The 13,421-nt window shown below is 48.1% G+C and overlaps 1 protein-coding gene across 1 annotated transcript in view; it reads right to left on the bottom strand.

The window, feature by feature from the left end:
- Positions 1 to 334: 334 nt before the first annotated feature.
- Positions 335 to 13,421, bottom strand: part of snx7 (sorting nexin 7) — a 32,608-nt gene continuing 19,521 nt past the window's right edge. The window contains exons 4-9 of the mRNA XM_005947525.3: positions 13,041 to 13,199; positions 12,750 to 12,948; positions 10,482 to 10,681; positions 9,774 to 9,860; positions 6,819 to 6,971; positions 335 to 1,854 (exon numbers count right to left, since the gene is read on the bottom strand). Of these exons, the coding sequence (XP_005947587.1) occupies positions 1,780 to 1,854; positions 6,819 to 6,971; positions 9,774 to 9,860; positions 10,482 to 10,681; positions 12,750 to 12,948; positions 13,041 to 13,199 (873 nt within the window). The 3' untranslated portion in view covers positions 335 to 1,779. The remainder of the gene's footprint in view (positions 1,855 to 6,818; positions 6,972 to 9,773; positions 9,861 to 10,481; positions 10,682 to 12,749; positions 12,949 to 13,040; positions 13,200 to 13,421) is intronic.

Genomic DNA, 13,421 nt, shown 5'->3' with positions numbered 1-13,421 from the left:
CTCCCAATGAAACAAACTTTGCTGACTGGTTTAATCTTCAATATGCTGCAACTCCAGCAATGTGAGATGAGAGCATGCAGGGAACTGAACCTGCACGTCTTCCCTCAGTGATACGGGCAGCATGTCTAAACTGAAATCACACACCGGATCGCGATGAACTGAATATTCACGCTGAAAATCTTTATTGATATGCATTTTAATTTGCTGAGAACAAAACTACTTAGGAGCACGCCCAGATGATGCAGGGACCATGCTGTCAATGGACGGTCCACCGACTGATGACCCAACAGAACTCCTGCTGCTGCTCTACACTCCAAAAGGAAGACAAACTCTGTAGCGTCACATCAGTCTTTATTGTCAGCATCTCAAATCGTGTTATTACATATTATTTTTCACAATGATAAAAGCAGTGAGCAGAAGGTCCACAGTATGAAACGGTGGGTGGAACAGCTGGAACGGGGCTGCTGTAGTGCAGATGAGTAAACTTGACTAAAGCTTCCAGACGTCTCCAGCAGTGTTGTCTGCAGCTCACATGCATCTGGTTCAACTTGCATCACACGTGAGGTTTGTTAATGAAATGTGAGACATTTGTTTGGTGCATAACTTTGGCAGAGAGCTGTCTCCCCACCTGCAGTCGAAGTTGGCAATAGGGACTCAGATTTTCAACTTTCAGTAGCTCGTCTTGATAAAAGTAGACGGTCACTGACGAGTTCATCGCAGCTGTGTTTTTATGTCTCTGGTTCACTATTGTTACCATTAGCATGGACACATGACTCAGAACATCACGTTTATAATCTCCAAAAGACTGACGCTTCATCATTATTATTATTTTAACACAGGGCTGTAAAACTGTAGTGCTATGTATGGATGTTTCCTGCAAACCCATCATTTCCTCATCTTAATGATTGATAGTAACAGATGCTTTTACAAGGACAGAAGCAGGTGAGTAAAGACGGAGCCTGAAAACGGCTTTGCTTTTCAATTACTGACTGATTACGTTTCAGCTCACAGATCCTTTGGTCGCTTCAGTACGAGATGCCCGTCTGGCTTAAACACGCTGCTGCACACGTGCAGACAGCAGCAGCTGTGAGGAAACACGACTCTTTGGTGAATCTGCACAACAACGTCGGGCTGATGTAGCAAATACGACTGCCACAGGCTCATCATCACCATCATGAGCCGTGTGTCTGTTGTTGTCTACCATCACTTCTATACAATTCAGAACTTACTAAAACTACTGCATCACTAAAGACTAATAAACATCAGAATTTCATTATAAACTTTAAATATTAAAGTAGAAATCAGTATCAATGTACCATTTATTACAAATTAAACTTCAACTTTGTTGTTGTGGCAAAATCACTGAGCAGGATGTTCTGAGGCTCTACCTGATCGTCCCTGCTTAGTGTGAAAACGCCTCCTGCTGCCAAATCCACGAGTTACCCAAGGACACCTGAGGGCATCCTTGTCACCTGACACAGGAGCCAGCTGCTAGCTGTGGCCGCCACTGTAGGGAACATGCAGCACAACAACGACACAGAGAACCTGTGCCAATCACACGGTTGGTGCGTGTGTGTGTGCGTGTGTGTGAATTACAGTGCTGGTTTTAGTAATGTTGGAATGGTCAGACTGGGATTCAGCAGTTTGCTGTCAGAGGAGCAGAGACAGAAAGCAGTGGGCAGTGGTACATTCGTACATCTGAAGGTTTTGCTGGAGAGAGCGGTGTGTGTCATGTGGGGGTTGGGGGCGGGGGCGGCGTCGACCTTTGAACTCCACATTTTAAGCAACGTCTTCCTGGCCTCCGCTGGCCTCTGCTCTCTGTGACACCAGGAACGACTCCCACACCGCCAGACACTGAAATAAAGACGGACAATGTTAATATTACTACGAGCAGCAGCCACGTGAACGCTGGGTGGAGAACGAAACTTTGTCTTCAGCGCACAGGGAGCGGCAGCTCGTACTCACGGTCCTTCCATCCACGAGGCCTTCAAAGTCAGCTTCATCATTGTTGGTGGAAAACTGACAAAAAGCGTGAACGTAGAAACTATAACTCAACATATTCACTGTCACTTTGACATCAACTATAAAAATTGGTCGACGTGGATTTTTATTGTTTACATGTCATATTGTAAAACCACATAAATGTGTTTTTGTAAGCCCAGCCCACCACAGGAGGCAGAGATGGACAGAGGGACTGATCATCGAGTAATCACCGAGATAATCTTTAGTTATGTCCTTCAACATACTGAACACGGATTTAAGATATCACATTTGACCTCTGACCTCAAGTCACACCTGCCTTTGTTTCAATTTGACCCCAGAGTGTGTCCCATCTTTAAACACAGTCAAGAGAGAGAGAAGAAATACTCAAGCTCGTCATCCATGACCTGCTCCTGCAGCATGTTTGTGAAACCAAAGTAAACCTGTGTTGTTGGTTCTTGGCAGCCCCGTCACACCCAACAGTGTGATGAACGCCCTCATCATCTCGTGTGTGTGTGTGTGTGGGTGTGCGTGTCTGTGTGTGTGTGTGTGTGTGTGTGTGTGTGTGTGTGTGTGCGTGTGTGTGTGTGTGTGTGCGTGTGTGCCTGTGTGTGTGTGTCTGTGTGCGCGCGGTGTGTGTGCGCGCTGTGTGTGTGTGTGCTGTGTGTGCGTGTGTGTGTCTGTGTGCTGTGTGCTGTGTGTGTGTGTCTGTGTGTTGTGTGTGTGTGTGTGTGTGTCGTGTGTGTGTGTGTGTGTGCATGTGTGTGTCTGTGTGTGTCTGTGTGTGTGTGTGTGTGTGTCTGTGTGTGTGTGTGTGTGTCTGTGTGTGTGTCTGGTGTGTGTGTGTGTGTCTGTGTGTGCGTGCGTGTGTGTCTGTCTGTGTGTGTGTGTGTGTGTCTGTGTGTGTGTGTCTGTGTGTGTGCGTCACGGCAGCTATCAAAGAGGAGCTGGTCGGTAAAAAGAAAACATTTGGAGATGACTATTTCAGTGCTGCAGCGTTACACTCGTTAAAATGACGTTAACGCCAAAGCTGTATTAACGCAGCAAATCTCCGTTAACATGTTACCGTTAGCTTGTGGGGACATGTAACTGGCATGACGCTTTCCCTCGCCACTTACCCTTTAACCTTTAACCTTTAACCTAACCATAACCCAACTGTGACCCTGACACTAAAACCACAAGTTGAGTCCGACGAATGGGACGAGAGGACGGTGCACAGTCAGAAACACGGCCCTGACTCAACTCTGACCTCATTAGGAAAGCCTGATCAGCTGACAGCTCTCCTCCACACTCATTGGTGCTCGGCAGGTGACCAGAATCAGGACGAACACACAGAGATGGGCAGGGTGTGTTGGTCCTCTCGTAGCACAAAAACATATAATTCTTTAAAACATAGACAGAAAAGTACCAGAACTCAGAGCGGGCTGGTATTCAGCTGGTGTCAGGAACAAATGTGGGGCCAGCTGGTGAGCCGGCATCACCCTGCTGCCCCCCTACTCACTCTCCACCTGCTCGCCAGCCTGTTCATCACCACTGGAAGCAGGAATTAGACATGTCCCTCAGTGTAATCCCACCTCCGCTGTGAACCACTTGTTACGCTTACCGCAGCCCTCGTACATGCCCCGCAGACACTCGGCCACCTGCAGCTTCCTCACCAAAGCTCCTCTCTCACCTGTGTGCAACCTTTGACCTCTCTACTTAGTACAGTTCTGCCAGATTCTTCTCATTTCTCCCATCATGCATCCTGTCCAGATGCCTGGTGAGTGCAGAGAGAGAGGATGCCCAATAAGATAATCTACTTAGAAACCAAACTGTCATCTCAATATCTCCATGCGTTTGTTCATCAGGTCACATGGTCATCCCCTCCTTCACTGCGCACACTTCACCCAACTAATCGCTTGCACTTGCTCAATTTGTACTCCCACAGAAACCATGGATTCAGGGTGTTATTTTTTTTAAATATTATATTTATGTATATACATTTTTTATGGCGATCTGTGCAGAGTACGTCTGGACATCCCGAAGTCAAAACGGGTCAAAGGGTAGCGGACAAGTAGAGGAAGACGACCGTCGTGCCAAACAGCGATACAGAGTGACAGCAGCATCAGGAAGACGAGACGCTGCAGCAGTACCACAGGCTCAGACATGATATTTCTATTTACAGCAGCACTTCTCCAGCACACTGTTGCTATGAGGTAACCATAGAAATGGGCTCTGCCATCCAGAATGAAGGCAGAGCTCATAACTGTGTATCACCATGACAGTCAGCGCATCATTAATAAGACAATAACTTTAACTAGTTAGTCACATTCTTAGTGTGACTACGTAACTTCTTCTGACTCTGATGAACAGATCGTGAATGAACTTGTTCTGTTTGATATTCTCTTGCCTGTCCTGCATATGACTCAGTGGACTCGTTGCATTAAGCTGGGCAGACACTGGGCGGTTTTTTCAGTCACGTATTCAGCTTCTGCTCAAACTGCACGTTGGTCGGCCACGATGCAGGTCGCACACTATACGGCCCGATGCTCTGATGCGACCCGAGTGCTCATACTGTGCGTCCATAACATGAAGCTTATAACAGAAAATCTGTCGCTCTCTCTGTCTTTCACTCACACAGACACACCACCACCATCAACTTTGCTAAATTGCTAATGAAAAACATTAATCAGGCAGCTGTGATTGAGCAGCATGTAGATCCAACTATTTTCACGGTTGTTGTGGTCGTGATAATTTTGTGAGGCCACATGGAAAAGGCTCGGATGAGCTTTCCAAAGTTCTACAACTTGTGCCTCCATCGCTTGTGGATAGTGCACACGCTGCACAGCCGTGCTGCGCCGTCCTTTTCGCTGATATTTGTGTTTGGGCGTGCGCAGTGTGAGAAGCTGCGGTGACACCCTCACGACGGTCGTGAGGATTTCAAACCACGACCAAGCGATTGATGATCGGGAGCTGGTCGTGAGGTGTTAATCGCTTCTCGTTACGCCGCGTATACTACACGACGCACGATGAAGGCCAAAATCGGGCCGATCGCCAAAACGGTCGCACGACTCAAAAAGCGGCTCAAAATCGCACAGTGTGAGCCCAGCTTTAAAGGATCACATCGACTGTTTTTGACCTGATGTAGCAACACCACCCCTTCTTTCCTTGATCTCTCCATCCTCACTCCTTTACTTCCATCTATTTCTGAGTCCTGCCTGCATCGCTCTTAGCTGCCATCAAATCCTCCCAGGTGGAGGTTTCTTATTAGACTCTTATAGCCTCTCTGGGCTCCAGACCAATAAATCATTCACAGCCCCCATGGCCACACTGGCCCACATATGCACCTGAATAACAATATGCGCACACAGCCTCTGCTCAGATGTGCGCCCCAGAGCACACAGTGTGCAAACACCAAGCTCTTTAAACGTCGCTGTGCAGAGTTTCACAAAGTCACGAATGAGCCAGTGAAACGATCCCATCTCAGGAAGCTCAGGCCTGCCCACTTATCCCACTGCCACTCTGATTACTGCGTGTCCACTGATGCCCTCACTCGGGCTATTCTCCCGCCCTGTAAAGAGTAGCTGTCACTACTTTCTCAACACCTCCCCGTGCTGCGGTTCAAGACAACACAAACGGCTCTCACACCGAACCAAACCGTGCCTCAGCTATTACACAGCGGAGCTTGTGCTTGCAGTGATGTAGCACTTCTGCTGAAGAGGCCTCTGATGTGGAATAAATATAGAAAACAAGGCCAATGAGACGTGTGAGCCAAAGAGGCAAACACTGTCCAAGACTGTGGACGCACTTTTTCTCTGCTCACTGTTTCTGAGTGCAAAACAACTTCCCATAACTTGGCTCCTTCCCTCTTGGATTACACCCACACAGAGACGCGCCTGTTTCACTCCTAGCTTAGAGTAGATGACAGGAGGCAGTTACAGCTCCTTTCACCTATCAGCTGCATTGCCTATGATAGGATCAGACATCAGGACTTTTTAAACAGAGACCTGATCCAGACTTGCTGGTTCCACTGGATTCTGAAAAAGGACTTTTGTCCAGGCTCGCACACACGTCAGCTCTCTATACTGGGCCTCCCGGTACTCGGGTCTACTTTCTTGTAAGGTGTAATAATCATAAAGCCAGGTCAGGTCCAGGTCTTATGTGTCTAATCTAACACTAAACAATGTGGGAGAATCCAGCCCGGTATCTGATCCAGGACCAGTACGGTCCGCTCAGCAGCACACACGGTGCTCTACAGCAGTAAGACCAGTCCAGCCTTTGTTCCACTGCTCAGTGGAGCCGAGAAGAATCCACAGAAGACGTGTTACATTGACGAGTGGGAGAAGTTTCATCTCCAAAGCTATGAGAGAGGTGGAGTCAGCGTTCTACCTGCAGGATGTGGCACCATGAAGTCAAAGAGCTGACGTAAGCACAGAGCGGACTGCAGGCAGAGCTGCTGCCCTCTGCTGGAGCACAGAGGAGCTGGGTGGAGGCTGCAGGGCTACAACCAACTGAGTGAGTGCTGTAAGAGCTTTCTGCTCCACCAGCGTCTCTGCTTCAGCCATCTGCAATAATATCTCAGTGCTCTTCACTCAGTTTACACAAGCATGCACTCAGTCAGCATGCACTCTTGGGCAAACACAACACACATTTTAATGACTCCAGATGTGAAAATGAATGGAAGTCTGTCATCAGTACAGTCAGACTCATGTAGGTACAAATGGACTCTGAGCCTCAGCTGCTGAGCACACACTGCAACAGCAGCAGCTCAGGCTGCTCTCACACTCACCTGAACACACAACGCTCTTCCATACAAACCAAAGTCAGGTGCTGCGTCTAAGCGTCTCGGGTGAGCTCACCTTCTCGTAGTACTCCACGTTCTTCTCTGCAGCAGAGATGAAGGCTGATCTGAGGTCAGTCTTCATGCTGTGCTGCCAGCGGACCCAGTCTCCCTTCAGGCTGTTGTTGGCCTGCTCCATCCGATCTGCCAGGACATCCACCTCCTCCTGAAGCTGCCGCCAAACACACATTATGCTTATTGACATATTACTGTTCATTATGGAAGCACAACGTCCTGATGTATCCCTGTGCTCCTCCCACAGCACGCCTCTGTGCTAACACAACAGCACCTGCTACACTTACCTATGCAGGTACATGTACTTGTACCTGTGTACGTGTGTGCTTGTATGCAATTGTGTGAAGCTGTTTATTCCACACCTATTTTCACCTGGCAAAGCGTTTACACACACACACACACACACACACACACACACACACACACACACACACACACACACACCAGTGTAGAAGATGAAGCAGTTACAGCACAACTTCATGTCACTGTGAAATTATATTTAGGTGCGTTACTGTGGGAGCAGAGTGCATGCTGGGAGTTTTCCTGCCACAGACACTCACCTCTCAGTGAAGCACATGAAAGCCAGAGGTCAGTGTGTGCGCTTCACTTAGATAACAGTGCCCCCTCCTGGCCACAATACGTACACACACGTACACACACACACACACACACACACACACACACACACACACACACACACACACACACACACACAGCCTGTGGAATACGTGACTCAAAGTCGAGCATTTCTTCCCATCAAAGGTGATGTTCTAGAAGGAAGTTTAATGTCTGAGGAGCCTCTCGTCTTATTGGTCAGTGTAGTCAGCTGACACAGACTCACACACAGACTGCGTGCTGTGTCCAGCAGCTCAGTCACATGTGACTACAGATTCCATTAACCAATCAGATCCCTTCTCAGCGCTGCAGCTGTATGATGGGTTCAAACAGCAACGCTCCAAAGCTGTTAGTGGTTTTGGGTTCACAGTAGACAAATCAAGAGCATAACAGCATTCACTTTCAAAATAAAAGACCTAAAGGATGCTCAAGCCTCTGTTTTGACCTCACTGCTTTTGCTGGTGCTGGTTGAGCAAATTATTAGTGGGTGCACAGGAGGTTCTGGTTTCCTTGGTGACGAAGAGCCAGCTCCTGCAGCATCCTGTGTGACTGAAGGGAGGTGAAGGAGCAGGCTGTTAGATCACATGTGGACCAGTCTGAGCTCATCACAACCTGCAGCTCTGGAGTTCCACTTCCACTGAGGCCATCAGTGGAAGTGGGTTAATGAATGTAAGGGCAATAACAACGTATAGTGAAAGCCCAACAACCTCACCGCAGGATGAGCTGCAGTTTAAAACAACCACAGTGTTTAAAGAGTCTCCTTCAATAAGCACGTTCATAACTGCATTAAGGCCTCGTTTCCCCGCAGAAGAAACTATGAGGCCAATAAAACTGCACAGAAGCTCAGAGGGAGTCTGGATTCACTCAGCCAGCTGCACAGTGATGCAGTGAGCTCGGCTGTATCGCAGCTGCTGCCCAGTCGCTCACAGCATTTGGCTGTCAGCTAACTAACTGATGAAATTTGGTCATAATGACGCAGGCTTTAGGTCAAATGTAAAGCAGCCACATGGAGGAAGCACAGCCAGTGGGTCAGCAGCTGAGTCAGGACCAGATGTGCTGACAGATGTGAAGATCAGTGCTAGCCCGCACAAGCTGGACTCCTTCTGACGTCCTCTTTGATTGCCACGAAGAAACATTTAGAACAACACTTTCCCAGCATGCACAGACTGTTTTGTGCTTCCTGTTGAGAACAGCAAATGTTGGGAAGTTGAACAGCGTGATTAGACCTGATCTGATCATACAACGCCAGTATGTCCACTACGATGCACTGTGTGAGTGTGTGTGTACACACACTCACACACTCACACAGCATGTTTGTGTGCATGTCTACAACCAGGTGGCATGGTCGTAGACATGCTGAGCAGGTGCTGAGAACTGTGGGCCGCACTGAGAGTCGATGTGCACTTTAAAGTGTGTACTTGGAGGTAACACTGCTACACAACACTGGCTGTTTGGAATTACATGGACACATTCTGCACATATGACTTGATTGTCTGAATTTGTGGGCGGTGCCAACTTTACGAGCAATCTGTCCTGCTCTCCGTCTTCCTCACCTGCATCGCCCATTACACCAGTAGACCCCAGCAGAGACAGAGGCAGCGTTTGTTACACTATGCTGTGAGCGAGACAGAGCAGAGAGCAACACAAGCACGACTGACAGCAGCCGCAGAGACCTGCCGGGTCCACAGAGCAGCGAGACCCGTTTACCTCCCAGTAACGCCGCCACAGCACCTTGAAGCTGAATGAAAGCACGTCTTCCTCTGACATTCACTTCTCATTAGTGCAGGTCTGTCATGGGCATTAGCGGGCTGATACACAGCAGAACCTGGAGGGCTGGATTAAATCAGAGCTCACACAAAGCACGAGTACAACGGTGGGGGAAGCACAGCTTCTTAATTAACATCTAACAGATGGGGCTGCATGTCGGCCTGATGAGGGGGACAGACACCTGCAGGTCTCACACACAGACAAAGATGCCTTTCTTCTCGGGTCTTTGCGTCCTGACATTACGAAGCGAAGCATCATCTGAGAAGGAAGTTTGCTCCTGCCACGATCAGCTGTCAGTGCGCGGCAGGAAGTAATATCAGCAGCTTTTACTCACTCTGAGCTCGGCACAGACTTCCAGCCAAGCAGGGATATTTAGATAATCCTCCCAGGGAGCCCTCTCCTCCTTCCCAATATGAGGTGAGGGCGGCCCTGCGAGAGAGGCCCACTGCACACCTCACTTTATTACAGCTAATCTCAGAGATGACCGCAAACGCACGACTGGCTCTGACACGTGCAGGGGAGGAGGAAAGTGTGTGCGTGCTTTTTTATCAGCATGTGTGGATCAAATTAAACTTACTGCTTCCTGCTCCGCTTTCCTGGTCAGCAGAGCCTCGTTCTTGGCTTCAAACTCTGCCTGGATGTTGTCTCTCCGTCTCATCACAGCCTGCCACAAACCACCAGAGACCTGCTGTCAGCGCACACGCTGTGACGTTTTCACTCACACACTCAGGTGACACAAAGAATGTGACATTTGCAAATACACACATGGCATCACAAAGCAGCACTTTGTTCTTGTCTCCACATTCTCTGTCACACACCTGCTTTCCCAGAGCTGGATGAACAAGGTTAAGTTGTTAGGTTAAAGGTCACACTGCTGCATGCTCCACTTCCACAGTGATTCTCAGATGTTACCTGTGGAGTGGCTGAGTCACAGCCAGCATCTGCTCCACACACGGTGCTGTGTCTGCTCTACTGTTAGTGGCAGGAGTGTCGCCTCCATGCTACATGCTAAGGCCCACTAACACTGCACTTTTAAAGAGAAACACAATGAGGAGAAGCTGCTGCTCAGGAGGTCGGACAGGTTGTCGGTTCAATGCCTGACCCCCTAAGTCTGGATCACTGGTCCCAGACAGGGAACCCCGTGGTTCCCCCGAGCCCCTGAATGAGCGCACAGCGCTTCGAGTGTTCGGCGTTCAACTTTGACATCACACCTTGTCTTACTGCTGCTCTGCATCAAGCCCCACCTGCAGAGCACCATCACAGGTGAAGCGTGCTCATGCCTCACCTTGAGCGTTTCAGCGCAGAGGACATACTCGTGCAGGGCAGGGACCAGGACCTCAGACAGATGCTGGATGTGCTCTTCTGCTTCCTTGCTGCACTGCACCACACAGCTGGCCACGCCCTTCAACGGCTCCGTCAGCTCCTCCTCCAACTCCCCCCACCGGGCGTAGGTGGGGCTGTACTGCTTCAAGTCGTCCACATACTCTGGAAGCACAGGGGAAAACACAAAGACTCGTTTTCAGACCAGGAGGTGCTGTTAGCTACACAGAAGCAGGTCACAGGAAGCGTTGCAAAGAAGTAAAGGGTGAGACACTCTGAACACATCACGTGAGTGGCTGCTGTCTGTACTGACACGGAGCGGGTAACGTGTTAGGAGAGGAGGGTGCCAAATGGAAAAGAGGGCTGAGTCCAACTCTGACAGCCTGAAGATCAAAGCGAGAAAACGATGTGGAACAATATGTGCACATGAATATGTTGTATACAGAGATAATGTACCCTCAGTAAGAGGAACTCTCCTCCAAAGAAGACTCGTGTTGTCATGTGCAGTCATGGCTCAGCCATCTCTCCATCAGTGACCACAGAGACATCACTCATTGGGTCAACATGAGGGGAGGAGCTGTGCTGGGTTGTAAAGCAGCTTGCAGCTGTATGCAGGCTAAAGCAGCTTAAACTGTGTACACTATATGAGGTGTACAGAGGGTGCCAGGAAGCATCTGAGTCTGACTCCTCTGATATGGAGGAATAAGAGCCATGTCCTTCTGGGAGGAGAGCCTGCAGCGGATACTAGGGCTGAACGATTATGGAAAATAATCTAATTGCGATTTTTTGCCCCAATATTGCGATTGCGATGCGATATGCGATTATTTTTTAAGGTCTTTGTCTTCTGTATTATTAAACAAAGACAAGCAATACATCATATAGTATGGCCAATACTATATTACATTAATTTTAAACTGTTCTTTCCTGGAAGACAGACCTCTGTTATGATGACATGAGGTGATGCATGAATTGATGACTGACATTTTTATTTAACTTCTTCAATCACAACAGTATATTTGAACATACACAATAGTTTATTTTTAGCTTACAAACATCTGAGCATAAAGTGCTGACAAGGAACCCTGGTGTAAACATTAAAATGAAAGTCAGTACAATGTGCAGATTGCAGAAATATACATAAAAAAAAATCAGTGGCTTTACCACACTCAGTTTTTCGACATCTGTGAACTACTAGACAGTCATTCAATTAAAAAATAATATTAAATAAATAAAACTAATAAATAAAAAATACACACATCTTACTGATCTCTGCAGTCAGTAACATTACACATAAAGTGCAAACATAATAGCAATTGTATAAACACACACACAAACACGCCTTTAAAATTTAAAGGCGTGAAATTGGACGGTCTAGCCTTCTGACTAGTTCTGATTAGCGTCACCGCTGTCTCGGTGGAGTTTAATAAACTCGGCCGTCTGCTTCTTGCTATCTAAAATATAACCAGACACTGGTGTAAATTCTCGACTGTCTCATACTTCTGTTTAATAAGTTTTCTGTTTGACGTTTAGTCAGCTGTGTGAAAACCAAGGAGGAACCCACCCGGGGGATTAATAAAGTTTTATTTTATCTAATCTAATAACTTTAATCTCAGCCAAACCGATTTACTCACGAACAAACAAAACACTGAAAAAAGCCCAACAATAACATTTTTAGGTTGTCTAAGTGACTTATATATTACGTTTAACCCGAGCAGCGAAACTCCGCGGTGATCTGAAAATGATGTGCCGGGAGTTGTGCCGTTCTCGGCCGCATCAGTAACCCTCGAGCTCCGGCTAGCTGTCGAGCTAGCGTGAGGGTAGCAGACGCCTCTGAAAACGTCGAAGCACTTTTGCAAATATGGGATATCTTGATAAACCGAGCAGATATTTGATGTTTACACAACTACTTTCTCGCCTGAAAATATGTTAAAAGTTTATTTTGTGACCCAGAAAGATTAGTATGAGTAATTTTAAAACTTAGTAGCGGCCGCCATTGCTGGAAACTGGAGTTTGGCTGGGCCGCGCTATGAATTCTGGGATATGGTAGTAATTTGGACAGCCTTCGGCGCGTCGCTGTGACGTAATCGGTCTACAAATGCGGCCTCAGGAGGATGCAGCCCATGAATTTGGACATGTCCAGAGTATAATCGCAGCCTTTGCGGTTAGAAAATTGCACTTGATCATGTCGCGATATTATCGCAAATGCGATATATCGTTCAGCCCTAGCGGATACCTCTTTGTTCCTTGACGATCCTCTGGCTGACTTTGTCCATGCAGCACATCTTGTTACTGAAGTCGTCCACGTACTCCTGCATCACAGCGAACTCCTCAGGCCGGCTTCTGAGGCCTCGGACTGAGTTGGCCACTGCTCTCACCGTCTCCCCCATCCTGCTCAAGAAGCCCGGTCCCTGTTTCCTGTGAGGTGCCAGATCCTGGAGGGTCAAAATACCACGAGTCACAATTCAATTTATTCTAAAACCAGAAGTGTGTGTGCGGTGTGTGCATCCGTGCATCAGACACACACCTGTGCAGTGAGGAAGACTTGGAAGTGCTGGCTGTAGGACAGGATGGGATGCTCGGATATCTTGTTGAGGAAGCGGTGCAGAGCTCTCCTCCTCGTCTCAATGAAGTCGTCGTTGAAGCGCTCCACCATGCCTTTCATAACAAACTTCTCTGGGAGGGGCTGGAGACAGAAACGAGAGAAGCGTGAGAGACGGCGATATCAGACCGGGAGCTGTTCCACGTCGCCCCATTTTGTCCAGAAAAGTGCAGAAGAGGGCGAGATGCATTAGACTCCTCGTAGCAGTCTATTTTCATTGGTCAATTCTAGCAGAGCAGCATTGCATGAGCAGCAGGTGGGTGGGGCTACACGCCTGAGGCGACCACAGGAGAGATATCCTCTCTA

The sequence above is a fragment of the Haplochromis burtoni genome, unplaced genomic scaffold, assembly GCF_018398535.1.
Source record: "Haplochromis burtoni strain Fernald_Lab_line unplaced genomic scaffold, NCSU_Asbu1 Contig_521, whole genome shotgun sequence".
In the NCBI taxonomy this organism is placed as follows: domain Eukaryota; kingdom Metazoa; phylum Chordata; class Actinopteri; order Cichliformes; family Cichlidae; genus Haplochromis; species Haplochromis burtoni.
This window is presented reverse-complemented; position numbering and strand designations above follow the sequence as displayed.